The sequence below is a fragment of the Stylophora pistillata genome, chromosome 12, assembly GCF_964205215.1.
Source record: "Stylophora pistillata chromosome 12, jaStyPist1.2, whole genome shotgun sequence".
Classification (NCBI taxonomy): domain Eukaryota; kingdom Metazoa; phylum Cnidaria; class Anthozoa; order Scleractinia; family Pocilloporidae; genus Stylophora; species Stylophora pistillata.
Genome location: NC_142530.1, coordinates 26,407,965 through 26,433,990, shown reverse-complemented (window position 1 = coordinate 26,433,990; position 26,026 = coordinate 26,407,965). Strand labels below are relative to the sequence as shown.

Below are 26,026 nucleotides of genomic sequence, written 5' to 3'. Positions count from 1 at the left end.
GATACCTACCAGTGACACAGCTTTCAGACAAGGACTGAAGAGTAAATGGAGACGAGGTTCAAGCAAAAAATATATGCTCAAGTATTGGGGTTTCTATCTAAGTAATACTGTGCATCTGGACCTTACATGGTGCATAGAAAAATATATTCCACCAAAAGCTTTTTTTATTACTTCATCACAGTAGTACTCCTCTGTCAAGTACATATGAAGTACCTCATTTAAAATCTGGTTTGCACCACTGAGAGTTACTCAAAGGTGCCTCAATAATGCTCTGATTCATAATTGAACTCCTTTAGACCCTTAAAAAAAATCACATAGTAAACTTTGCAAACAAATTTATGTGTGTTCACTTTAAGTTTACAATTTGTTTAGCAGGCAGGAAAATGGCAGGAGGTACTACTTAGTACAGTACATAAGTGTCTACATATTACTACTGATGGTTAAAATTAAGAATACATGTGTATCTTAAAATAGAATATTTTGCCATGTAGGAGTACCAGTTTACTATGTTTATTGGTGACAACAGAGTCAATACTCTTCAGTGGAATACAGAAATGTTTCATGGACATATCAGAGATGGCAAAAAATTTTAATACAGGGAGTCTGCATTATTTGTGCGTGGTTTCTTGATCTTGTCGAGATTCTTTGTAATGGTGTCATGTAAAGAAAGCTGTAGATGGAGATCAAATGCATAGACATAATAAGAACCTTCAAACTTAAAAATTATTGTTAAAACATCTGTACATATAGTAGAAGTTTTAAGTTCAGCTGAGCTGTTATCATTGTAAGCTGCTAGTCTATCATGGAAGGTTAATCTGGTGAATTTCAGAGAGCTAGTGCAGTAAGCAAAATTTGAGATGGTTCATCTTATGCCTTTAACTTTAAAATGTTGATCAACAAAAAGAGAATTTAAAAATATTAAAACTGTTCTTACATAATGGTTTCGCAGCTCACAGCAACAGAGACGTAAGCTGGTAAATTCCTTCTCATCTAATTCAATCACAGCCTGTCTGTAATCATCCTAAAATATAAGCAAAAATATGGAAATTAAAGGGGTAACCAGAGATACAATTCATACGAAAATAAGAGAATTTCCTGCAGGGTTTGTACACTTTTTCAGGCCAAAGATTCAAGGACTTTTCAAGGACTTTCCAGGACCCTACTTAGAAATTTCAAGTTCTTTATGTAATGACAATTTTTTTTAAAACCAAGAAAATTGTTTCTGTTAACATCTATGTTTTGGGTTTACTGATGGTGCAAAACAAAAGCAGTTATTTTTCGATGTTGTTCAATAAAAAATCAATGAAATTTCAAGGACCCTAAATGAAATTCAAGTACTTTCAAGGCCTTGAAATCAGCCTCCTGAAATTCAAGGGTTTTCAAGCATTTTCAAGATGCGTACGAACCCTGTTCCTGGTTAAAATGATATTCTTAACACATAGCACTGGGCTTCCAGACTACAGCTGTTAAAGAAGACTTAAAAAAGGTAAATAAACAAGATGGCAAAACAAACACAAGAGGATGTTGTTTCATTTAACACCTAATAATATACATGCAAAAATTTCAGCACACTTATAGGCCATGAACAAGTCAACTAATTACAAACAATGCAGACATTTGAAATTGAGTACAAAATGTTAAAAATGGGTACAGAAAGTTAAATTTAATTGATTGACAGGGAAGTAGCAAGAGCACAACAAAAGAGAATGGCAGACATGTGAACAGAAAGCAGAATGTTTTGATTCAGAGTTGAAGGCATCCTCGGAGACCCAGGGGCTGAGTGGATTTCAAGTTAGGGCATGAAGAGCCCCTGGGGACATTGTCTTACAAGACTAGTTCCAAACGGTCGCAGTCGTTCTGCCATCTGATTGGTGCCAGAAAATCTTTGTGTTTTTCTGCCCAATCAGAGTGAAGTGTGCTTTAGAGTCCTTTCGTGTGTTTTAACACGGACATATACTTGAAGCCCAGTTGCTCGCTATGTTTGTTTGGACCGTGCGACAGAGATTTGCTTGAGGTGAAAAGTTTCAGTCTCGGCACACAACGTAAGAGAAATCGATCAGATTGTCCGCGAAAATCTTACCGGAAATTATACTGAATACTTTCGCAGGTATCACTAGAGAACGTGTTTTAAAGTTTGCGAGGTTTGTATACCACACGATAGTTGCAGTCATTGATATGTCTCTTTAAACGATAGACGAGATTTAAACTTAAATCTTTCTAGATTTTTTGCATAATTTGCTGTGACTGAAACTTTGCCAATCCCGTGAAGTTATTTCGTCGCACAGGCCACGCAGGTATGTCGAGCAACTGGTACTTGCGCAACTTTCTGTGCATGCCAAAATCTAATCTCATCTTCCCTCGAAAAAAAAGAAAAGCTAAGCATGGAAACATTTGCTTATTAGATGTGGGTAGATGACCCTGTACTACTAAGCGGACATTTGCAATAAAGCAAACCCGCCCTTTCCATCCAATATTTCTTGGTCTTTGGTTTTGTTTTTCCCATTGAAAACAGCATCGGATCGATTCCCAATGATCAAAGGTATTTAACTTGGTCTTCAGCAATCGACAGACTGAGGTGAAATGACAATGACCAAGGGACTAGAAGAGAATCCGTGGCCTTCCTAGCTCAAGAATTTCAACACTCTAGACAGCAGTTGAAAGATTAAGCTTTTTCCAAATCCCTTCGGTAACTGCCCGAAAACATCTCTCCTTCCCACGATGTTCTCGTTAATAAGTTTTTGTTCAGATGTTAATTAGCTAACCGGAAACACAGCTAAGCTTTCTCTTAGCACTTGCTGGAGGTCGTCCACGAACTTAACGTTCTCTGCAACCTTGGCCGTATTGTGAACGACTTTACTACTAAGATTAGATTTTGGCGCGCAGAGAAAGTAGAAAGCTACGTTGGCGAAAGCGCCTGTTGCTCGACATACCTGCGTAGCCCGTACGACGAAATAACTTCACGGGATTGGCAAAGTTTCAGTCACAGCAAATTATGCAAAAAATCTAGAAAGATTTAAGCTTAAATCTCGTTTAACGTTTAAAGCGACATATCACTGACTGCAATCATCGTGTGGTATACAAACCTCGCAAACTTTAAAACATGTTCTCTAGTGATATCTGCGAAAGTATTCAGTATAATTTCCGGTAAGATTTTCGCAGACAATCTGATCGATTTCTCTTACGTTGTGTGCCGAGACTGAAACTTTTCACCTCAAGCAAATCTCTGTCGCACAGTCCAAACAAACATAGCGAGCAACTGGGCTACAAGTATATGTCCGTGTTAAAACACACGAAAGGACTCTAAAGCACACTTCACTCTGATTGAGCAGAAAAACACAAAGATTTTCTGGCACCAATCAGATGGCAGAACGACTGCGACCGTTTGGAACTAGTCTTGCAAGACAATGTCCCCAGGGGCTCTTCATGCCCTAACTTGAAATCCACTCAGCCCCTGGGTCTCCGAGGATGAGTTGAAGGAGAATGCTCAGAAAAATAACTGGGTAAAAGTGTGGAAGTCTTGGCAAAATGGCTTTGACAAAAGTATAGAAATGTACGAGTTGGGGGCCATGAACAATAATCCTCCTGTAATGACTACTGCTTTTGATCAATACCAAACCAGAAATACCACAGCTCAAAGCTAGTTCTCTAGGGAAAAGCCTGACTCCTCCAGCAACATGGCAAAGGCAAATGGTAATGAAACATAATACAAAAAATTGCTGTAGAGTTATCAACAACTTACTAATTGCGGGTACTTTATGATTTTGGAGACAAGTTTTCCTCTTGTGATGTAATACCTGCAAGTCACAACCTTTTAACATTTCTATCTTTTGTTTTGTTTTGTCTTTTTTTTTCAGGGGCAGGGGGGGTTTGCTTTTCAGCCTAATTAACACATTGAAACAATTGTTGAAAGACACATGATTACCATTAATGATTAAGAAATCTAATATAATTATTGTCATCAAAATGAAGAAATTCCTTTTGAATAATATATAATTTTAAAAAAATACTATTTCACCTTGATATTAACTTACTCCCTTTTCAAATTTGTACCTTGAATTATTTACCAGTTCTAAAGAAACAATTGAGTGAGCACCTTGATATCTGGTCCAGAAATGTGGCTGCTTCTCCTTCAATTCTCTGTACTTCACTGAGAGTTTCTTCCTTCAGTGTATCCATTGAGATTTAAAAGAAAATTCAGGTAATAAAGTGTGGAGATCAAAGTTATCATATGTATTTGCTGAGAACTGCAAGCTACGAATCCTTTCTTTCCAGACTTACAGTGAGGCCATAATTCACAGCTTATTATTTCTTACTATTATTGAGCTCTGCAGTACCTGAATAGAAACTCCAAAGTTGTTTCCATCCTCTATTCTTGGAATTAGTAACTGAATCCACATTTTCACCTCAAGTCCAAAAACAAGAAAATAAACAAACAACAAAAAACAAATGTACAGTAAATGATATAGAAATTAGCCAACAAACAAGTTATCATGTGACTTTAAATAGCAAGGCATTTTTAATAGTTTCAGTTGCCCTTGTTCTACTTTCTGCATACAAATAGATAATGATTTTGTTTGGTCTCTAGTCTGGTGTTTGAAGATTAACCCCCCCCCCCCCTCGCTACTTGGCTACAGATCATTATGTGATATTCTCAGAAGAAGATTACCTCAAGGGACCATAACTAAATAAAGGACACTCCCAAAAGTACTCAAGGTAGCCATATCCAACTTGTTAAAAGCAAATGGTTCACAAGTTGTCCAGCAGAATTGGTTTGTGCAAAAAACTCTCAAACCATACAATAACTACCCCCATGACATTCAAACACATAACTATAAACTTACAGTATTACACTTTTCCATCAATGTCTGGATTTTTGGTTTCAGAAGTTCAATTACTTGCAAAAGATACTGAAAAATAAGAGTGTAATAGAAGGTTGTTACATTCAACAGATCATCAACATAATGCAGTAACATGGATCAAAAACACCAAATATTCTCTCAGTAACCTTTTTTATAACATAAATGTACAATTATTATAGTGAGTTAACTAGTTATTTAAGTAGTTAGCTAGGTTGCTGGATAGTTGGTTAGTAAATTAGCTAATTTAATCAGCTGGTAAATTAGTTAATTTCATTATAAGTTACAGTTTTTACTCTCACTACTACAGATTGCCTTATTAGTTAATAGTTTCTTTTACTCATATTTCAGAGATTTTTTACATTCTATAAATTTTATCGGTGTGATCTATAACACTAATGTACAGCACTATTTAATAGTGATAGAAATAGTGCTATATAAATATCATATTATTATTATTATTTATTATTATTATATGGCTGTGTCTCACAAGGACTGGGAACTACCGAATTCACGAATTTGATTGGCTGAAATCAATATTGAAAGCAGTCTAGATTTTCCTATCTAGACCGGTCTAGAAAAAAAAAGGTACAAAGAAGATAAGAAATTGGCATATAAGACAGCCATATAATAAACATCATATTACCTGAGCTAGGTCGGTCTGTATGGGAGAATCTTGACCTCGGTGAAGATTCTCCCATACAGACCTCCCGCTCGGTTAATAAGAACTAATTATTGCTTATGCAAAACAAATACACAGAACATTATCACTTTGTTTTCTAGAATCTACTCCAATATGTGTTGGTGATGAAACTGCTCTATTACACAAAAGTCTTACCTTGTTGCAAGGAATATGGGTAATGAAAGCTAACAAGGAGAAAAGAAAGTATAAACAAACAAAAGGCATATGGTCAGTAATGTATGCTTCTGCAAGAAGGAAGAAGGTCACAAGTTAAAAGACCAAAACATCTAACTATAACCAAGGAAAGCAAAACTCACATGGTGAAGAGTGATTAACAGTTTGAGTATCATGGCCATCCACCACCTTTCTCTTCTTATTGTATGGCTACAGAAATTAAAACAGACACTAACCACTACAATATTTAAAAACAAACCACAGTTCAGTGTTCCAATGCTTGCAGATGTACCCCTAAGACCTTTACAACTAAACATTAATGAAAATAGAGGGTGAAGGACAGTCTTTTTGGATCTGTTAAATTTAATCACCTCAAAGTCACAAATTTATAGCTAGCAAAAAGAATAGATTTAGATCAGTAATAATCATATCCATGATTGTTAGTATTATATCAAAACCATACTCAGTTCTGCTTAGTAGTGACAAAGTCACTTTTAAATGAGCTCACCTCTCCATCAATAATGGCATCATTTTTATAGACTGGCATGTTAACAGCTTTTTGTACTCTGACTATGGAATCCTTGTCAAACATGTCGGACTGAAAGAGATTGTTGTCTGATAAAAGAGAGGCTACAGAATGGTAGAAAGTAATCAATTGGTTTGCAATGTCCCTGCTCCTTTGTGCAGTAAGTGAAGTGTGATCATCTTCACATCTTTTGCTGACCTTAGGCCATTTAAGCCCTCTGCTTTGGCTGTTCTTGTGTATTTTTTTTCTTTCAATGTGTGAATAGCAGGAATAAATAGATAATAATAATAAAATCGTGGGAAGAAAATCTGTACGTTGAAGAAGATATTTTTTTAGGGTTACCGTGCACCTTCAGGGGTGTCTCACGTGCAAGTGATGTAGCACGTCCAGTTTAAACTGTAGATATCTAAACCCCTATATCAAATTAAAGCTTATAGGACTGGCTATCAGACTATACCAAAAATTTTGAACAAAAAATTAATTGTCAAATTTTTCACAACTTCTAAATGTAAGTGCCTGAATCACCTTTTGAACATTACATGTCAGAGCGAATTTTGTTTTTTGTTTATTTAATGTGTTCCTCTGTTTCTGGGGCCAAAGTGCTAAAAAAAGCTGTCTGCGATTTGCCATATTCAGTTTCAGTTAAAAATTACAGAACATTTTTGAAATAGGATTAAAAAAATGTGGAGTGATAGTACAAAAATGGCTCTTGAAAAAAAAAGTATTCAGGAATAAAAAATTCGGACAGATGTTTTTGTTGCTTATAATTATGTAAAACTAGCTAGTGTCAAAATATGAGAGCAATCGAACAAATTCCCTTTAACTTGTAGCTCTTAAAAGTTGATTTGGGCGCTCGCATTTAGAAGTCCTGAAAAATTCGACAATTCATTTTTTTTAAAAATTTTTGGTATAGTCTGATAGCCAGTCCTATTCAGTTTTAATTCGATATAGAGGTTTAGATATCTACAGTTTAAACCGGAGGCGCCACATCGCTTACACGCAAGACACCCCTGAAGGTGCATGGTAACCTTAAGCTGTGCTGATCCATAACACCACTCTCATGGATACTTTTAACTTTTTGTTGCCTTATGGCCAACAAAGTGAATCTAGTATTTTTTTTTTGGCAGAGCTGAAGTGACCAATCACATTTGACAAATACTATTTGATTCTTGGAAACAATTATCATAACATCACCTCAACACTGACTCATTAGTTTTCAAAAACCACCTCTAATTTGTTACTAACGAAAAACTCTGATGCCTTTTTTTTTCTAAAACAGACAAACGAACAGATGTACTGGGTTGGGTATACCGAGAGAAAACAGCTTCTCTAGCTCGATCACGCTCTTCATGAGAAGTGCATATCGTAATCAGAGATGTTGTCTTTTGGTCAACTGTGTTTAGTGTAGAACAGCACGATTCGTCTTCTGTTGTATAAGCAGTTACCAAAGATAAAAATACCTGAAGATCACTGAATTGAAAACACTGAATTCGGCTCTATGCAAGAGATAACGTGTAAAGACTTCACCTAAGATCAGTACAAATTGATCTTACCTTAAGAAGCTTGTCAAGCTCAAACACCCTGTCTGGAAAGAAATTTTTCACTGCATCTTCAGCCTGAAAACGGAACGAGATACTGAAGAAGACTTAAGGAAATGAATCAGAGAAATGTAAACTTTGCTGCGCAATGAGCGAATATGATCACAAATAAACAGATAAAAAACGTACCTCCTTTCTGACGGCTTCGTGAAAATCGGTAAGCTGGAACTCGCAAAGAAGAAACATTAATACAAAGGAAAAAAAGTCAACACTCAAAGTACAATAAATGCATAGAGTTTCTTAATGAACAATCCGAAGCTAAGACAACTACAGAAATTGCCGGCGAAGAAGGAAAGTAGTGTAGACATACGAGCCTGACACGTGCCTATGGTTGACATAAAACCCTAAAAAAATTGCAAAATATATAGCTACCTTTCCTCTGGACGAATTATTCATATTCAACTTCGCGAATTACAGACCACGAGGAAAATGGTGAGAGATGGAAATTATAAATGAGAATCTTACGAAAACAGCCAATTTCGCGGCTTTTCACAATAGACCGCTGACAAACCATCAATGCATCCTGGGTCTATCTGGAAAGCCTCGTTGTAAGTAACATTTGGAATCCTGAGAGCGAGGCTACTGCTAACACTCTGGAATGGTTCTTCAGTTCCCTGTGGAAAACATAATAGTAGCATTATTAGGAATCCTGCTAGCCAGTCAAATAAGCTTCAGTCAGTGTTTCAACGTTAATATCTCTATCTCATCCTGTTTGGTTGTTATCGCTTTCCTGACCTCGTAGTCAAGCTTTACAAGCCGCCGTAATGAGCGACAGAGATGTTGTAGCAACTTGGGACATAGCTTTGTCCGATGGCAAGCATAGAATTCAGTTTGAACATGGCACCACAACCGGCAAGCGTGTGATTTTGGTTGACAATGTGGAAGTTATACGGAATAATTGGATGTTTAGACTTGTAGGCAAAGAGAGTTTCTTAGTCGGAGGAAAAAGAGCAACTATTCATATAGAGGCAGTGAGTGGCTTTCAGTACGAATACACTCTTGAAATTGACGGGAAACCGCTTAAGAAGTTTGTGGAAAATCGCAAGAAAACGGCTAAAGTCTGGACTTTTCTTCTTGACGGCGAAGAAACGCGAATGGTCCTGGGTAAGGTTATGTTTAAATCACCCAGGGGCTGCGGTATACTTGTTATTAGCTTCTGTCGACTTTTCATTTCCGTTGCGAGCAATAGTGTTTATTTTGTATTTCAGTTACTGGTATGGAAAGCTTATAGTTCCAAGACTGACGACACTGACTACCACCCCATGCATTTTTTCTCAATACTTGTTTAGCCGGGCATCATAAAACTAAATTCAAAACTGACAACGTTAAACGATTGTGTGTAAATAGAATAGGTTGGATACGAAGTTTTCAAGCATTAAAGGTTTAACACGTCCAAGTGTAAATGACAGCCTGCAGATTTCCATAAGCTTGTTTGTACTTCTGGGCAGGTGTTTCAATCAAAGGAGTCAGTGTTACAATTTTTTTTTTGAGAAAGGACATAAAAAAAACTCTTGAAAGGTTTGCAGTGCTGTTGATACAACAGATTACCTTGATGTTAATTACAAACAACTGCGAATATAAACAAAATGTCTTAAAGTCTAAATAAATAAGTACATTTGCACAAACACACACACACACACATATATATATGTATATATAAACACATATATCTCTATTTTGAATAATTCAGTATATTGGGATGGATGTTTTAAGGTACCGGTAGGTATTACTTAAAGCTTTCAGATACATGGGGAACTTGTGTAGCCATGGTTGATATGTACATATTATGTGTAGATCAATTCAAAGCTCCAACATGCAACCCCCTTGGCATTTGAACTTTTGCAGATTGGTTTGTTCAAATTCTGTCCCCCGGGACAAAAATTGTGTTCAAATGCTTAATTTTTTTTCTTACCTCAAACTCTTCCATATTTGCTAGAAAGACTTTACACTTGGGGTTCAAAGCCCCCACTTTGGCTAGGCAAGTTTCAAATTCCCCACTCCCAGGTACGAATGATGGTCAAATGCCTATGGGTTGCCTGGAAGAGGATGTTTCAGCTGATCAGCACATTAGCCAATATCTTCAATAAGTCAAGGAGGATACAGTGATAGTTGGTTGCTGCTGGCCATGGTTGGTTTAGTGTCATTTGATCAGCTGATAGTTATCAGGCAGCTAGAGAATGACAGATGACTGACTCTATACTGCATGGCATTGGCAATGGCATTTGGCAATGACTATATACTGTACTTTAAGTGTTCTTTTAAAGCACCAGCAGCAAGAGTTTTCACCAGCTGCTTTAGAAAACCAAACATTAAAGTACCAACCATTATCTTGATCTGTTAGTAAATTTGTAGATTTGCTTTATTTTCATCTAATCCCCACACCCCCCCCCCTTCCTCACCTCCTTTGTGCGACTTATGTTGAAACAGAGTCAGTGGATTTTGCTAGCCTGCTATTGCAGTTGCCTTTTCAAGCTTTTCCTCTCACAGACTGAGGTCTGTGGAATCTTAAAAGCAGAAGGAAGTGTTACTTTAAAAAATATGAGTCATTACTGTAATAGTTTGGTAAGTTAGTGAACAAATATGGATCTCTTTTTCTTTTTTCAGAGAAAGATACCATGGAGGTGTGGGTCAATGGATTGGTAGTGGAGACAGCTGTGAGTAAAATTATCATAAATTATGTGTTAACTTGACTGATGATGTGCTAAGTTGTGTCAAGATGTTTTACCACCAGCCATTATGCCATACTCTGCTGCTTTATTTGCTCTGACAAATGAAAGCTCTCTTTGGTTTCTAGTTCTGTAATTGATCTAAAAAATTTTCCACCAGAAAATTTTTCCTTTTTGCAAACCTTTTTCAGAACAAAAGGCAGATGGTGAAAGAAATGAAAATCAATGTTTTTTCTATTCATTTCAAAACCATGGTAAAAAATTCAAGAAAATATTCTGTATATCATATAGATATCAGAGAAGCTGTTATAAATTTTATTTTCTTCAAATGCTACTATGCTACTTTAGCTTCTGACAAAAATTAAACAAGTTCTCATGAGAATTTTTTTTCCTCAGAAATCAACTTAAATTCTACATTGATGTTTTATATTGGTGAGAAAAAACCTCCTTCAGTTGGAATTAGACTGCCACTTCAATGAACATAATTACCATGATGACAACAATGTTATCTTCACTTGAGAGGATACAGATGTTGTATTTTCTGTAGACTGTGATTCAACATAACATGTTTTTGAAACTTCAGACATTCTGGTATTTCTTTCCTTTAGAATCGCGTCATTCAATATCTCACACTCTGATTGGTTAACAAAGCAGGGTATTTAGTGTAAAATTGCAAGTTGAAAACAAGGTTAAGTGATATTGTTTCCTATCCACATATACATAACTATAAGTTATGCTGTTTTCTTTTTTTTTTTCTTTCTTATTTTTCATTTAATTATTTGATTCAAGGAAAATCCTTTACTGACTCGCCTTGTGATTTGTGCAATAGTGGTTTTCATGTGCGATTTAATGCAGAATCCCCTTGTCAAGTGATGAATTTTCTTATGAAATCTATCATTTAGTTTAATGGGGCTTGGGAGTATAGTTTCTAGGGCCTGGAGTCTCCAAAAGGATCAGATCTGAAGGCCTGTCAAGTACAATCCCATCCAAGCTCTCTTAAGTGCTTCCTCCCCTTCATCCCTCCCCCCCCCCCACCCCCACCCCCCAAAACCAGGTTTTGATGTCTACATAATTAACGTAACTAAATTCAATCACTTGCAATTTTCAGGGCGAATTTGTTGATGATGGAACAGAAACTCATTTTACTTGGCTCAAACACACATGTTACATCAAAGCCATAAGCTCTGGAAAGAAAAAGGATGGAATTATTCACTCCCTTATAATCGATGGTAATGAAATACCAGAGACAATTGATGAATGACATCACCACGATAACCAAATGTAACTTCAGTAACAGCTACATTCCCTCAGAGCATTTCACATCATAGCATTTGCTAAGTTACTTTCAGTAATATAACCTTGTTCTCATGATGGTGTTGATTACCACCTTTTTGAAAGGGTACACTCTCGTTTAAAACAAAACTGTTGTCCAAAAATAAATTTTAAAGTAATGTAGATTATTTTACTACTTTCTTGGTTTTTTCTATGCCTTTGCTTTAGCAAATCCCTGCTGATCAAATGTAGATTATTTGTCAGTAATATAGTAAATGGAATCCTTAACTAAATTGTACCCCTGGAGCTGATGCCTTAGTTGGTGTTTGTAGGTTGGAAATGAGGGTAAAAGTAGGTACATGTCAAATCACCGCAGCGAGTCCCATGGGTCTATGCATGTTACAGGGACCCTTATATTATTGTTTGTTCCTTTTCTAAGAACTGTTCAGAGAACATGTGTCAACAACTTTTGCTCTCATGTCTGTGAGCTTTGATGGGTTTGCTTGGCTTCTCATTTACTGATAATTAGTAGAATAGTGGGTAGAATCTCCATGACGTCTGTATTTCCATAACATACTAAAATTCAGTAGGATCTTTCTTGCACTTGCTTCTCATGAGGGGATCAAATAACTCGTCAAGGCAATTACGCATACAGTGTACATGTGTATTGGAAAGTAAATGTGATTGAAATAAGTTGGTGCTCCCATACATGCGATTTTCTTGCACAATGATATTTCTTGCTGCAAATGGAATAGAAGTGGTGCAATAGAAAAAAATAATTGGGCTCCATCAAATAGTGAATTATTCAAGTCCCAAACATGGAAGCTACTCTCATAAATGCTGGTTAGTGTAAAAAGTCCTACTTGTTATTCCTTTAAATGTCTGCAGGTTTGGAGAATTGAATCAATTGGAGTATGTTCACCATAAAACTATTACAAAGTGAAATAAGAAAAGTGGTAATACCAGGAAAGTTCTGGCTAAAGATTGTGTTCTGACTTGAGAAAGCTGGAACTGTAAGCAGTGATCATGGATATGTGGCTTTGAGGTTTTCTGGCATGTACTAATTCCTAACATTCAAGACATAGTTCAGGTGTACCTAGTTTACTTAATTATTCCACAAGCGCGAGTTAGATATGAGATGATAGATAGCCAACAAGGTGCGTAGCGCCGAGTTGGCTTTAATCATCTCATATCCAACAAGCGCGAGTGGAATAATTGTTTTAGTAAAAACGTTATTTTAAATTATTAAATTTTTTAGCTCCTTTTTAATTTTAAGCTGACACATATGCTTACCATATTTGTAGATTATGGTATATTGGCTCATAGACCATAATGGCTAAACCAATAAGAAGTTTTGAATTGCATTATCCAATGATCCAGTTTTTAATAATTTGAGTTATTGCATTTCTGACAGCTGTCACAATCATGTGTCTATTACATGTGACAAAGTGCCTTGGAAACAATGCACTTTCTAATTGTACACAATGGGTGAATAAAACGAACTGAAAATTGAAAATAAAAATGCGAAGTGAGTATCCTGAGTGGATTTGTGGGTTTGTTGTTGACCTTTGTTTTTCTAATCTCTGATGGATCTTTAAAAACTTTGTTCTTGAGTTGAAACTTCAATTTGTGACTAGATAATTCTGAAGAGTTCTAAAGAGGGCTTTAAAAATAATACTTCCTGTATATAAAAAAGTAAGAACACAATCTTTCTCTCAAATGTGTTCTACTCCAAACTTCTATTGGGACTCACTAAAACTTTACATACTTTTTACCACGAGATTTTACACCTAGAACATGGAAATCTTAATGGCAACTATCCTATCTTTTGTACTGCTCTAGTCAGCTCTAGTCATTTTAAACCCTACCATCTGACACCATTAGAAAAGTGAAAACCACAAGTACCTCAATATGAAGACAGCTCTCACTGGGAATTGTTAAAAAGGGTATTTTGTCAAATAACCATAATTTATAAATTGTAAGCAGAGCATTTAACTTAAAAGTGTGTTTATTAAGAGAGCTTCAAAGGACTTATAAAATTGTCTTGTGAGAACCAGTATTTAGACATTTACTCGCACATTCCGACAACATCACCTCCCAAGACTGGATATATTTTTCACTTTCAACGGCAACTTATCCTGTCTTTCAAGTACCACAGTGACGGTAATTATTCTGGCTTTCAGAAGCCATAGCCATAAATTAACCATGGCCTTTATTTTGCCAGTTTACTTATCTACCAAATTTTCCCTAAATCTTCTTTTTCCATCCTTAGGTTCCATTTTCAAATTTGGTGATTTTCGTCCATATTTGGAGTGCTCTACCTCTCTAAATTCCTTGTGGTTATACTTATCATTCTTACTTTCTCTACCCCTGCTGGAATTCTTATCTTGTTTTCTGTACTCTTTCTTTTCATCGCAATCTTTTGATTGTCTGTACTTATACTTTTCTTCCCTTCTGTTATTTTTCCTGTCAAAATCCTCTCTCTGATGGCTAGAATTCTTCCCATGTTTGTAACCTTTGGACCTGTCTCTTTGATAACTGCCAGCTCTTCCATCCTTCATGTTCATTCTGCTGTTTCCTGAATCCTTGGTGTTGCCTTCCTCATTTTCACTTTTCACCTCCTTCCTCTCAGTGAACTTTCTGTGGGGTTCCTGGAACTTGTTTGTAGTTTCACCTTCATCAGCTGATGTTGGTAAAGTTCCAGGAAGTACTCCACCCTGTTCTGTCCCTTTCACAAACCTAATCAACAGTTTTGGCCTGAGAGCCTCCTTTAATCTCAAAGTATCAGCATACTCTATTACTTTTTCAAGGGTATCCTGTTGTTGGGTTGGAGTGGACAAAAGTTCCTCATTCTCAAATGATGTTCTTTTGTCTTCCTCCGTCATTTCTTCCTCTTCCTCTTCTTCACTACTTGATTCAGCAAATGCAGCAGCAGCTGTACTCTTGGTAGGTTTACATTTTGTGCCAAACTGTATAACAGTTGCACATTTTTTCTTGCCAAGACTGAAAGAAAGACCCTTCTTTTCAGTGGCTGTACCGATAAGTTTCTGGGGCTGATCTTTCCCATCAGAAGAGGAACCCATTTTGAAGCTAAGAGGCTTCTCAGTTTGTTGATCTAATGGTGGTAAAGGTGGAGGTGGAGGGACTGGTTCATCAGGGAGGGGTGGGGCAAGCTCATTTGGAAGAGGGGGTGAAAATTCAATGGGTTTTGGAGGTGGGACTGCTTGAAAGCTCTTATTGACTGAGATTGGCTTAAAACCAGATGTGCTGTTTGGACCAGTAGATGAAGACTTGAACACTGACTTAAATCCTGCATTAGCACTGTGGATAAAAAAACAAAACAAATAAGATAATTGAATTATTGAATTCACTTTAATTGAGGTACTCATTCATTTAGACTGATTTGTGCCATTTTAGTGCTTATCCTAATGACAGATTTAAGGAACATTGAAGAGTTGCAGGACAAATAACATATAACAATGAAGAGGGCTTAACAAATCAGGGCAAAAAGATGCAATGGATAATGACCTTGATTCAGTATTCTTTCCAGAAATAAGGTGGAGCCTCATCAATTCCTTTTCCATCTGTTTCTGTTCTTTTTTCTTCTTTGCAACTATATTAAAAATTCATATCATAAGCTCTAAACATTTTCTTGCATAATACTATTGTTTGGAGTTTCTAACAACAAAAATAAAACACCACCTTCTTGAGTAGCAATATAACTTACAAATGTTTCTTGTTGATTCTCTTTGCCTAAGTTCTCTGAGTCGCTGTAAAAAGAGTGCCATTAAAAAAAAGAAAAAAAACATTATTGAATAATACATCACAAGCTGGGTACTAGTAAAGTCACTTAAGGTGAATTTATCAAAAGTCTAAGGACAAGCCACCTCTTGTGAGTCAACAATGCATAATGTATTCATTTCAGTGTGGTAAAGACTTGTTTCCATATCTCAAAGTGCCCTTAGACGTGAGGTGCCTGCGAATGAAATTAAATCACTGGAATATAATTTGCGCAGAACTACCGACGATTTACGACTCCAAACGTTCCCTGTTCTTGCTGTGCACAAATTTTAAGTCAATTTCGTGTGTGTTTTGAGTCAAGAGAAAACTTTTAGCTCAGTAAATATCACATCCAGCATAGTTCTGTCGCTTAAGGTTTATTTTCGCCCATAAAAAAAGAAATCAGACACTAACCTCAAGGGCAATTTCAGCCATGGAAATGAGTAGCGGCATGATGGATTTGCTTTGTTTCCATAGCTCAAACCGCCCTCGTGCCCTTCCAAAATTGGTTTCCGCTTTGGTATTGAAAAAATGTTTCGTGCTCTTTTTCAAATTCACCAGAAAAGAATAATCTGATGTCTTAGTTTCTTTAGTGAGCACATTTGGGCAATGGCAGGCGATGCAGATGTTGCATCTCATTTATCGGAATGTACACTTATTCAGCAAGTCTGGCTATGTTTACCAGGTATTACATAACAGTTATCTCTGAAAAAGTTGTGGCTACTGCTAGTTTATTCTGGATTCCAAAGGCTTTTGCGTGAGTCTATTTTTCATCGGAAATCTTGAAGTCCAAGCTGCAAAAAATACTTTGTCACTAACAGCATCACTTGTGCCTATCATTTCTTTACTGACTGAACACTCTCAGGAAGCCTATTTAAAAGTTTTGAAAGTCAAATTAGATTAGTTCTATAGTAACCGGAAGACTTGACTTAGATAAAAGTGGAATGTTCAGCTTCCATTTTCAAAGCTTTATTTTATTGCAGGTCTCGCATTTCCATGACTTGTTACATTCTACAGCCCAGGGTGGTACGTTAACACACTTATGGTGCCACCAGTCATTGCAGTGGTGATATTGTACATAGGGGTCACCAGTAGGAGGAGTAGGGGAGGAGGTATGATTGATCTGCCGCACGGCAGAAAATTCAGTGGTAAACAATAAAGACAATAGAGTGTTTATGTCTTGGAACTATTGGTCTGATAGTTGCCCCTTGGAAATTTGATGTTCTTAAATCTGGCATATTTGTCTTAAGAACATCAAATTTCTGCTGTCAACTATGAGCCGATAGTTCCTCGACAGAAACACTCTCTTGTTTAAATATCCTCCAGCCAGACCATAGAAGAGGTATAGAACAGAACTTTGACATACCAGACCCTTTATAGAATGAAGCAATTTCCAAAGTAGCACTTTGAGGAGTTCCACTCTGCTCTGAATTTTCTACTTGAGATGTATTGATATGTTAACACCAGTTCTTGTCTTTTTCAACTGTTTTACTCTTAGTACCACAAAATAAGTGTTTTAAATTATTTTAAAATATTCCTTTTTGGATTTTAGTGTTCCTTGCACAAGTACAACTTACAACCAGTGACATGAATTAGAAGAAGAAATGACACTTGAATAAAGTATTCACTTACTATTTACTTGTCAATGATTATTTCTTGTTTATTTCTGTTTAAATGAAGACAGGTGTTGTCTATAACCCCTTCCCCAGAAAAAAAAATTGAAAAATTTGTGGGAAATTTTATCATTAATAATGATTACTGAGTAACCCATACCCCTCCTGCAGTTTCATTTCTTTTCTCTTTTGTTTCCAAGCTTTCTTCCTGTCTTTTCCATTTCAACAGTCAAAAATTCTTTGCCCCAAAGTAAAATATGGTATGGCGTCAAATTTCAATTTTTGGTCTTCCCACGTGACTTTGTGTGTTGTAGCTGACGGGTCTAACACAGAACTATAATTTAGTGTCTGCCAACAAGTGATTTTGTCACTGGGTATTCTTATCACTCATAATATGAATTATAATCCAGTCTTGTAAAGATTGGATTTGAGAGTTTGTTGAAAGCTCAATGGATAGAGCGCTGGACTGTTGTACGGGAGGTCGAGGGTTCGAGCCCTGGCCGGACCAACACTCAGGGTCTTAAAATAATTGAGAAGAATTTGGTGCCTTTCTATAATATCAAGAAATGGTTAGATATTCTAGTCTTCTCGGATAGGGACGAACAAATGGAGGTCTCGTCTCCTGCAGGGTTGGGGTAGGAGACGTTAATTTCTCACACACGAGATTACTGTGTGATAGATGTCCTCCCCTGGGGTGGGATGGGTGGGATATTGGGCGCACTTAATTTGGAGCCTCGCTCTGTTGTGCGACCCTCACCACACTCTGGTGAAAGTGATTAAATAAACATATACTATACAAGGTCTGTTAAAACCACAGGGGCTTATGGAATTTCAGACCTCATTGATGGGGGGTTTATTTGAAGGGGGGTAATACAGAGGGGAGGAGCATGGAGGGGAGGGGGGATGGGCACTTTCATTGTAATCTAAAAACTAGCAATTCATCTTAAAATATATCTTTTTTTCTAAAAGAAAATTAAAATATAACAGATTGATTGGTGATGTATTGTGCTGTTCGTTCTCCCAGTGCCTTTATAGAACTAGACCAACTGAGGATTTAGTTGGTCTGCTTTTATAGTAAATAGATTGGAGAATAACACAGAATTTGGCTTATTTGCACCGTCAGACTTACCGATACCCCCAAAGAGTGAACAATGAGTTTGTGCACAACTCCCATTCTTTGACAATTTCGTCGATCTTGAAAGATTGGTAAACGTAGCCGGACTTTCTGGATAAACGTACATCGAAAATTTCCCATAAAAGAGATGCAACATCTGCATCGCCTGCCATTGCCCAAATATACTCCAGATGTTTTCTCTTGACTCAAAACACACACGAAGTAGACTTAAAACTTGTGCACAGCAAAGAACAGGTAACGTTCAGAGTCGTAAATCGTCGGTAGTTTGGCGCTAATTATATTTCAGTGATTTGATTTCATTCCCAGGCACCTAACGTCCAAGGGCACTTTGAGATATGGAAACAAGTCTTTACCTTTCAGTGTGGCCTATGCAATGCAGGCTAGGTTGGCTACACGTACCAACACCTTCACCAACGAATTGAGGAACACAAAGGATCCGCAATTGGAAACCATCTCAGAGAGCAGCATGACATGGAGCCAGACAACATTGCACAAAGTTTTTGTGAGAAAGTGTCCAAACAAATTTGACTGTCTTATTTTTGAAATGTTTTTTTATCAAAGAACTCAAACCAAAACTAAACAAACAGTGCAATTCAATTCGTGCCTTGAATTATTTGTTTATCTAGAGTAGTTCTTGTTATTATTATTCCGGACCATTGTTTTTACCTCGTAAATATTTTTAGCACTTTCTTTCATATTATATCACATTTTAGCGTTTGCCACATTTTTGCACATTTAAACTTTTTCTACATTTTTATGCTAATTTAGAACATTTCTACTCACTTGGAAATGACCTCGAAGAGGTCGAAATGTTGTGCTTTTTTGTTACTCATTTTTATCTCAAAATCAGTCTCTAAGAAATTACTCATCAAAATAAAAAGTCAGCTGAGAAAATACTCAAACTGCAGTAGCAATATTAACCTGAGTTTAAGACAAAAAGTTTTTCCAAATCAAGGCATGAAGATGCTCTATAAAACCAAAAAATGTTTATATGTTAGGGTTATTTGGCTGTTACTTTACCTGGCGGTGTGCATGGTCATAAGAGTTGATATGGTTATCATACTCCTTGTACTTAAAGTACTGTTTGTCACAAAGTTCACAATAGAACATCTCTTTTAGATCTTTCAAGCTTTCCTCAATTGCTCTTTCCTTCTCTTGCTCATTCTGTGGAAAGAAACAAAAATTATTCTTTCAACATAGTTTTACTGAGTTAAAGCTGTATATATAAATTGACACTTAAATGATGGCGTTGCATTTATCTGGCGAGCACTTTTTATTAACACTACTACAGTGTCATTCTCTATCTTTTATAGATTCGAAACAAAGGCTGTCCTTGAGAAATACAAATCAGTAACTTAAACCTGATATTTTTGCTGCAGTTCTTCATTATCTTCTTTCTCAATCTCCAAAACTTTCCTGTTACGTGTGGCTTCATCTGCTTGCTCAAACTAACCAGGAAAGAAAACAAGCCAGATGTTTTCAAAACAAAATTTATGTTTAGTGATGTATGAACTGACTTGAGGTCTATAGCGATATCATACAGAAATCACAAGAACTTTTAAAACACACCCATATTGCATGGAGTAAAAAGGATTCACCAAATGAAAGTCATACACAAGAAATAAGTATTAAACAGGGAAAATAATCTTATAATAAATGGAAATATGGTAGTTTAATAATTATGATTTCAGGTTTGTATGATAACTTGTATTTTCCTTTGTTAAGGAAGAAGGCACATGTAAAGTATCCGGACAAAGGTAAAAAACTAATAAAACCAAAAATCATTTTAAATCGTTTTTAATTATGGTACAACAAATACATAATTCATCTAAACATGAATGATACTTTGTCCATTGTTATAAGGTTTAACCAAATAAATCATTAAATCCTACTGGTTCTACATGTTACCAGTACTTCTTAATCAGGGAAAATTACTAAGATGAAAGAATGTGGGACTTCTTTTTAAAAGTTAGTGATTACCAGTCACTTTGTAAGGTATGTAACTAAAGGAAACAGGGAGCAATACATACCTCAAGAGTAAGACGGCCGATACATAAAGAATCCTCCTTCATGACTAGAGGTATTGGTTCTGTACGACCTGAAGAGAGATGCAAACAGGAATTGCTTAACAGTACTTAACTTTTATTAGTGATGTTAAAGAAAGACTCTAAGTCATATTGTAACAGTTTTAAGCTAGCATTTTAAGCAAAGCCTTGAAAGAACTATCAATTACTTGCTCATCCTGGTCTCCAGTTTTATCAGGAGTACCCCAGGGAACAATCCTTGGTCTTGTCTTATTCATTTTATATGTAAATGACATCTCATCAGGAATTTCATCTATGGTTAAACTGTATGCAGATGATACCAAGGTTTACAGAGAGATCTCTGACATAGCTAGCGACACAAATATTCTTCAGTCCGACTTATTTCACCTGAAGAAGTGGTCTGAGGTCTGACAGTTAAACTCCATTGTGAACAAATGTGAGGTTATGCGAGTAACACATAACCGTGATAAATCTGTCCCACATTACTCTCTTATCTTGCACGGAGAATGTCTAAGCTCAGTGAGTTCTGTAAAAGACCTTGGCATTACAATCTCACATGACCTCACATGGACTCCACACGTTGTTGAGGTTGTCAATAAGGCCAATAAAGTTCTTGGTCTAATCAAGCAAACATTTGGTTCTGTAAACAACGAAATCTTTTCCACATTGTACAAGACTCTTGTGAGACCAATCCTTGAGTATGCTTTCCCAGTATGGTGCCCTTACCTAGTTAAAAATATTGTTCTCTTGGAGAGAGTTCAGAGAAGAGCCTCTCGATTGGCTTTAGGTCAGCAAAGGGATGAGATGTCATATGAAGATCGTTGTGAAATGTTACATTGGTCAAAGATGACTGATAGAAGGCTATATTTTTCCTTGGTAGAATGCGATAAACTTGTATTCAGGCTGAATGGCCTTCATCATCATATTGAAAACAAAAACCTCATTAGAATTAACTTTCAACGCACTTTAAAACACGCCTACTACAAAACTAGTTTCGTCCACAGACCTCTTCAGTTGTATGCAATGTTTCGTTTCGCTGTTTCGTTAGAAATTTCAAATCTCAGACCATGTCATATAATGTTGCACGAGCATATAATGCTGCACAAGCAATAACCTGGTATCTAGTTGCACAACAACGACGCTAAAGTAAAACTGATAAAACAACACCACCAAAGTAGACAAACAAAGAAAAACAAACTTAAAAACTTACAAAAAAAAACAAAGAAAAAACCACCAATAACAATAAATCAATATTCCACAAAAATTACACTAACAACACAAATAACAATGATAACAATAGATAGACAATTAAATTAATTAATTACAAGAGACTAGAACTCAGTTTCACTGTGCAATAGTCACATGATGAAATGTTCGTAGCCTCATTCACGATTGTGTGACAACAGCCCAAGCAATCCTGTCATAATTACACACGCTCTTCGTGTTTATCAGTTGATCTTGTTGAACCTTATTGATCTGGACTGACTCTGAGATCTGTCTCAGCATAGCGTCACCCTGAAACACTCCCGTGACATTCATTGTGAACCCTGGATGGCCTTTATTTTTGTGATTTTTTTGAGTTTGCTTCAAAACGTACTAGGTCCAAACACAATTACAAACTGCAGGTTAAATTGGCAAAATCCAATTGTTATAAATACTCTTTTTTTGTTCAAATCATTTGTGAATGGAATGACCTGCACACCAATGTCATTGAGATAGGTAACTTAACACCTTTCAAAACAGCTCTTAAATTATATATGCATATTTCTTAGGTTTTTATCCATCTTAGATTTTATTATAAGCATATATTTTTTATTTCTTTGAAAGTTTATTTACAAAGGGTTAACCTCTTAAACTTCCTCTTTAGGGTATTATTTGTGTTTTCTTTGCTACCTTAAATAAAGTATGTATGTATGAATCATCACTTGCATTACGAAACTCAATGTTAAGCGCTACAATTAAAGAGAGCACTTTGGTTCAAAGTACACCACCAACTATGGTACCACTTCTCTTTACCTTGCTTCTTTTTCCCAAGTCCAGATCCACTAATCCAGCCAAGTCGCAAAGCCATCTGATATCCAATATTTTCCTGAAAAAGTTATGCAATGAACAATTCAGCTAGGAAAACACCTATTGAAACCACTTGGATCTGAATTTTCTATTTTTTTTCAAGTGAACTTTAGGGTTTCTGTTTAACAAATTCGCATATACTGGCATTTTACCAAAAATGCCGCCACGATATCAACAAACTTCATTTCAATCGCGTTACCAAATTTTCTAATCTCTCTTCTGAAGAGTGGTTGGCTCTAAAAAGCATTAGAAAACGCAAAGACATCGTTATAAAAGTGACCGATAAGGGCAGCTCAGTCGTTGTTTGGCGCACCGACCTCTACCAAAAAGAAGCTTTGCAGCAACTTTCTGACACCTCTTTTTATCAAAAGGTAGACAAAGACCTCACTGCTGGCAATCAAAACACCGTCAAGAATATGATCAACCAACTCACAACTAAACAAGAATTGCCAGCCACAGCAAAAAATCTCATCATAACCACTCCTAGAACTTCTTGTATTTACTTTTTACCTAAAATTCACAAACCTAACAATTCGGGTCGGCCCATTGTCTCGGCTTGCAGTTGCCCTACCGAACTTATCTCCAGCTATCTAGACAAAATTATGGCTCACATCGTCAAAACTTTACCATCATATATTAAAGACAGCCAACACGCTCTTCAAATCTTTTGCAACTTTAATTTCCTTGGCCAAAACAAACTTCTTTTCACCATGGATATTACGTCTCTTTACACTGTCATTCCTAATGGCGAAGGCCTTCTGGCCCTTAAACATTTTTTTGATCAACGTACTGTTAAGGAACCTAAATGTGAAACACTACTACGCTTAGCCGAACTAGTGCTCACACTCAATTGTTTTTCATTCGGGGACAACTTCTTCAAACAAACCAATGGTGTAGCCATGGGCACCAAAATGGGACCTAGCTATGCCAACCTTTTTGTAGGTTTTGTCAAACACCAATTTTTCAGCCAATACAACGGCTCCAAACCTGAACTCTACGGTCACTACATCGACGACTGTATCGGCACTACCTCCTCTACCAGAGAGGAGCTGACTCAATTCATAACTGCAGTCAATTCTTTTCACCCAGCTCTGAAATATACCTGGGAAATTTCTGACAAGTCTTTATCCTTTTTAGACATCAAAGTTTCAATTGAAGGCAATGGTTTATGCACTAGTGTGTATTACAAACCTACAGACTCGCATAATTACTTGTTATATTCGTCTTCGCATCCATCTCATGTTAAGAATTCCATTCCTTTTTCTCAGTTTCTAAGACTTCACCATTTATGTAGTGATGACTCTGATTTCCACCACAAATCAGAGTCAATGTGCCAGTTTTTCAATAAATGTGGTTACCCTGTTTCTGTCGTTCAAGCGGGTTACCACCATGCCCAACTTATTGATCGACATTCAGCACTACAAACGTCATAGAAGGAAAATTCCGACCACATTCTATTCACTCTCACGTTTCACCCTCACAACCACTCAGTCAAATCCATCATTCTTAAAAACTTTAAATTACTTCAAAACAATCCAGAGACAAGTACTATCTTTTCGCAGCCTCAGCTAATTTCATTCAAACGCGACAAAAACATAGGCAATTTTTTTGGTCAGAAGTTCTTTTAAGACATGACCAACCAGGCACTTTTAAATGCACTCATGCACGATGCAAAATGTGTCCTTTCATTCACAACACTGATAGAATATCGGGACCCAAATGATCCATTAAGATCACCAATCACTTCACGTGCACCTCCGCCAATGTAATCTATTGCATAACTTGCACTTATTGCAAAAAGATATACATCGGCGAAACAGGCGGAAGACTAGGTGACCGATTCAGAGAACACCTTCGTGACGTGGAAAAGAATGACAAGGACGCATTGAAACCAGTCACTAGACACTTTAATTTACCTAATCATTCTAAGCAACATACGGCAATCTGCGGTTGTTCCTTACACTTAGGTAGCACGGAAAGCCGTAAAACTCTTGAGCAAAAGCTCATCTTTCAAACCGGCAGTCTAAATCCCACAGGGATCAACGAACGCTTTTCATTCCACTAATTTATTCGTGTTTTTTGCGTTGCCATGTTCTCACCAATAACGTAGCTCCATTTTCTGCCTTAAAAAGCACACACAACCCACAATTCCTCTATTTGCTCCGACGAAGGGCTAACGCTCGAAACGTCAGCTTTTGTAATCGTTACGGTGGCCAATTTACCATTTCAACTTTGTTGATACTATCCAAATTATTTCGTTACCCCCACCGACGCAGCCCCAAACAGTTTCTTTAGAAACTATCAGCCTTTATACTGGTATAGTTATGCTTATCTGAAATAAAGGCCCTAGGCTTTAAGTTCAGTCTTTTTGTTACACACTTAAAAAGGGTAACTAATAATCATTTTAAGTACACGTCTGCAGCTTAGTAATCAAATGATCACCTCAGTAATGTGTGCATCCAAGGTCGCCTTCTCCACAGTTGGTTCATCATCATCAAAGTGAGATAGATCGGTACTTCCACTCTATAATGGCACAGAAAAGGAAACTCATAACAAAAAAACACCTCCATATAGTTAAACGGTTAAAAAATTCTGCAGTAATTAGACTCTTTAAAGAGTTTAGGTCAGCTACCTCGTAAGAACGATTCTCATGAAACCTCGAAAATTTGGCAGCCATTTTGACACAGGAAAGAACGCATGCCTTATGATGGACTCGCCGCAGTCCAATCGGTCAGAAATGCTCTGGCATCGACCGCAATTTGCATATCGAGAGGAAATATTTCCCCATTTCTGCCGAGTTTATTTGCGGTTAGCTGATAGTGTTATACATTTTCCTACTATATGATTTCAATATTTGTTTATGAATGAATAAGTGATTTGTCGAGACAGGCAGTAGGCATGATTCTAACAGGAACTAAAATTCTAAATTTTGCAGATAACCGTAAAATAATTTGCAAATGTTAAAGGAACAAAACCAAATAAGAGTTATATTGGTCGCAAATCTATGTTCACCTTTAATATATTTCTGCCTATCACACGTTATACTCGCTCTACTGTGTGTATCGAACACTGTTTTACAGATATCAAGATTAACCCTTCTATATATATATATATGTCATATATATAGAAATAATAAAATCAACAACGAAACAAAGTTTCCGTCATCTGATGCCCGATATATTCTGTACGATTTCGATATTTGAGCGTGTGACGCCGTCAGAGCCGTCACAACAGAGGGTAGACTGGGCTTGACTCATTCATCAGACTGTTAAGGATACTCAAACGATTGACTGAACTTGACTCATTCATCAGACTGACTTTTAAGGATACTCAAACGATTCATTTAGCCTAAGTCGAATTTGAGCGAATTTGATTTCTTTGTTACGAATTATTTTAGTTACGGATGTGGTTACGTTGTTGTCTATTTTCTATTGGTGTGTAATCAGATATGTATATAGGATATTTATAGGAATTATTTTTGTTATTTTTTTAAATTTCGATTTATTTCTCATTTTTCTTTTTAAAATAAAAGCGAGTGAAAGTAAAATGTAAAATAGAAATAAAATGAAACCAAAGATAAATGAAATCAAATCAAAATTAAATACTACC

At 36.5% G+C, this 26,026-nt stretch overlaps 3 protein-coding genes across 3 annotated transcripts; 1 reads left to right on the top strand and 2 right to left on the bottom strand.

Moving 5' to 3' along the window:
* Positions 1-144: 144 nt before the first annotated feature.
* LOC111336671 (proteasome activator complex subunit 3) lies at positions 145-8,365 on the bottom strand. The gene is made up of 12 exons (XM_022942799.2): positions 8,209-8,365; positions 7,966-7,998; positions 7,792-7,854; positions 6,221-6,310; positions 5,856-5,922; positions 5,695-5,723; positions 4,842-4,907; positions 4,335-4,403; positions 4,094-4,161; positions 3,740-3,794; positions 935-1,021; positions 145-670 (listed from the first exon to the last, which is right to left on the bottom strand). Exons 1-12 carry the CDS (start codon positions 8,230-8,232, stop codon positions 590-592), a joined length of 732 nt encoding a protein of 243 aa, XP_022798534.1. The 5' UTR covers positions 8,233-8,365; the 3' UTR covers positions 145-589.
* A 31-nt stretch (positions 8,366-8,396) lies between these two features.
* Positions 8,397-13,307, top strand: LOC111336672 (fas apoptotic inhibitory molecule 1). Its single transcript, XM_022942800.2, has 3 exons — positions 8,397-8,940; positions 10,441-10,490; positions 11,611-13,307. The coding sequence occupies exons 1-3, from the start codon at positions 8,601-8,603 to the stop codon at positions 11,761-11,763; spliced, it is 543 nt and encodes a 180-aa protein (XP_022798535.1). The 5' UTR covers positions 8,397-8,600; the 3' UTR covers positions 11,764-13,307.
* Positions 13,308-13,764: 457 nt separating this feature from the next.
* LOC111336668 (uncharacterized) lies at positions 13,765-25,172 on the bottom strand. Its single transcript, XM_022942796.2, has 9 exons — positions 25,050-25,172; positions 24,860-24,940; positions 22,364-22,436; positions 20,333-20,400; positions 19,664-19,750; positions 19,323-19,466; positions 15,502-15,544; positions 15,303-15,387; positions 13,765-15,095 (listed from the first exon to the last, which is right to left on the bottom strand). Exons 1-9 carry the CDS (start codon positions 25,092-25,094, stop codon positions 14,000-14,002), a joined length of 1,722 nt encoding a protein of 573 aa, XP_022798531.1. The 5' UTR covers positions 25,095-25,172; the 3' UTR covers positions 13,765-13,999.
* Positions 25,173-26,026: the final 854 nt, after the last annotated feature.

Bases quoted from the DNA above. Each gene is read 5' to 3' on its own strand.
- LOC111336672 (XM_022942800.2), top strand. From the start codon at position 8,601: ATGAGCGACAGAGATGTTGTAGCAACTTGGGACATAGCTTTGTCCGAT. The intron at 8,941-10,440 runs GTAAGGTTATGT...TTCTTTTTTCAG, and splicing joins AGAAACGCGAATGGTCCTGG to AGAAAGATACCATGGAGGTG. The intron at 10,491-11,610 runs GTGAGTAAAATT...TGCAATTTTCAG, and splicing joins GATTGGTAGTGGAGACAGCT to GGCGAATTTGTTGATGATGG.
- LOC111336671 (XM_022942799.2), bottom strand. From the start codon at position 8,232: ATGAATAATTCGTCCAGAGGAAAG. The intron at 6,311-7,791 runs GTAAGATCAATT...AATCTCTTTCAG, and splicing joins AGCTTGACAAGCTTCTTAAG to TCCGACATGTTTGACAAGGA. The intron at 3,795-4,093 runs GTGCTCACTCAA...TGTGACTTGCAG, and splicing joins TTTCTGGACCAGATATCAAG to GTATTACATCACAAGAGGAA.
- LOC111336668 (XM_022942796.2), bottom strand. From the start codon at position 25,094: ATGGCTGCCAAATTTTCGAGGTTTCATGAGAATCGTTCTTACGAG. The intron at 20,401-22,363 runs GTAAAGAGAAGT...ATCTCTCTTCAG, and splicing joins ACTTGGGAAAAAGAAGCAAG to GTCGTACAGAACCAATACCT. The intron at 15,388-15,501 runs GTAAGTTATATT...TTTTTAATATAG, and splicing joins AGAATCAACAAGAAACATTT to TTGCAAAGAAGAAAAAAGAA.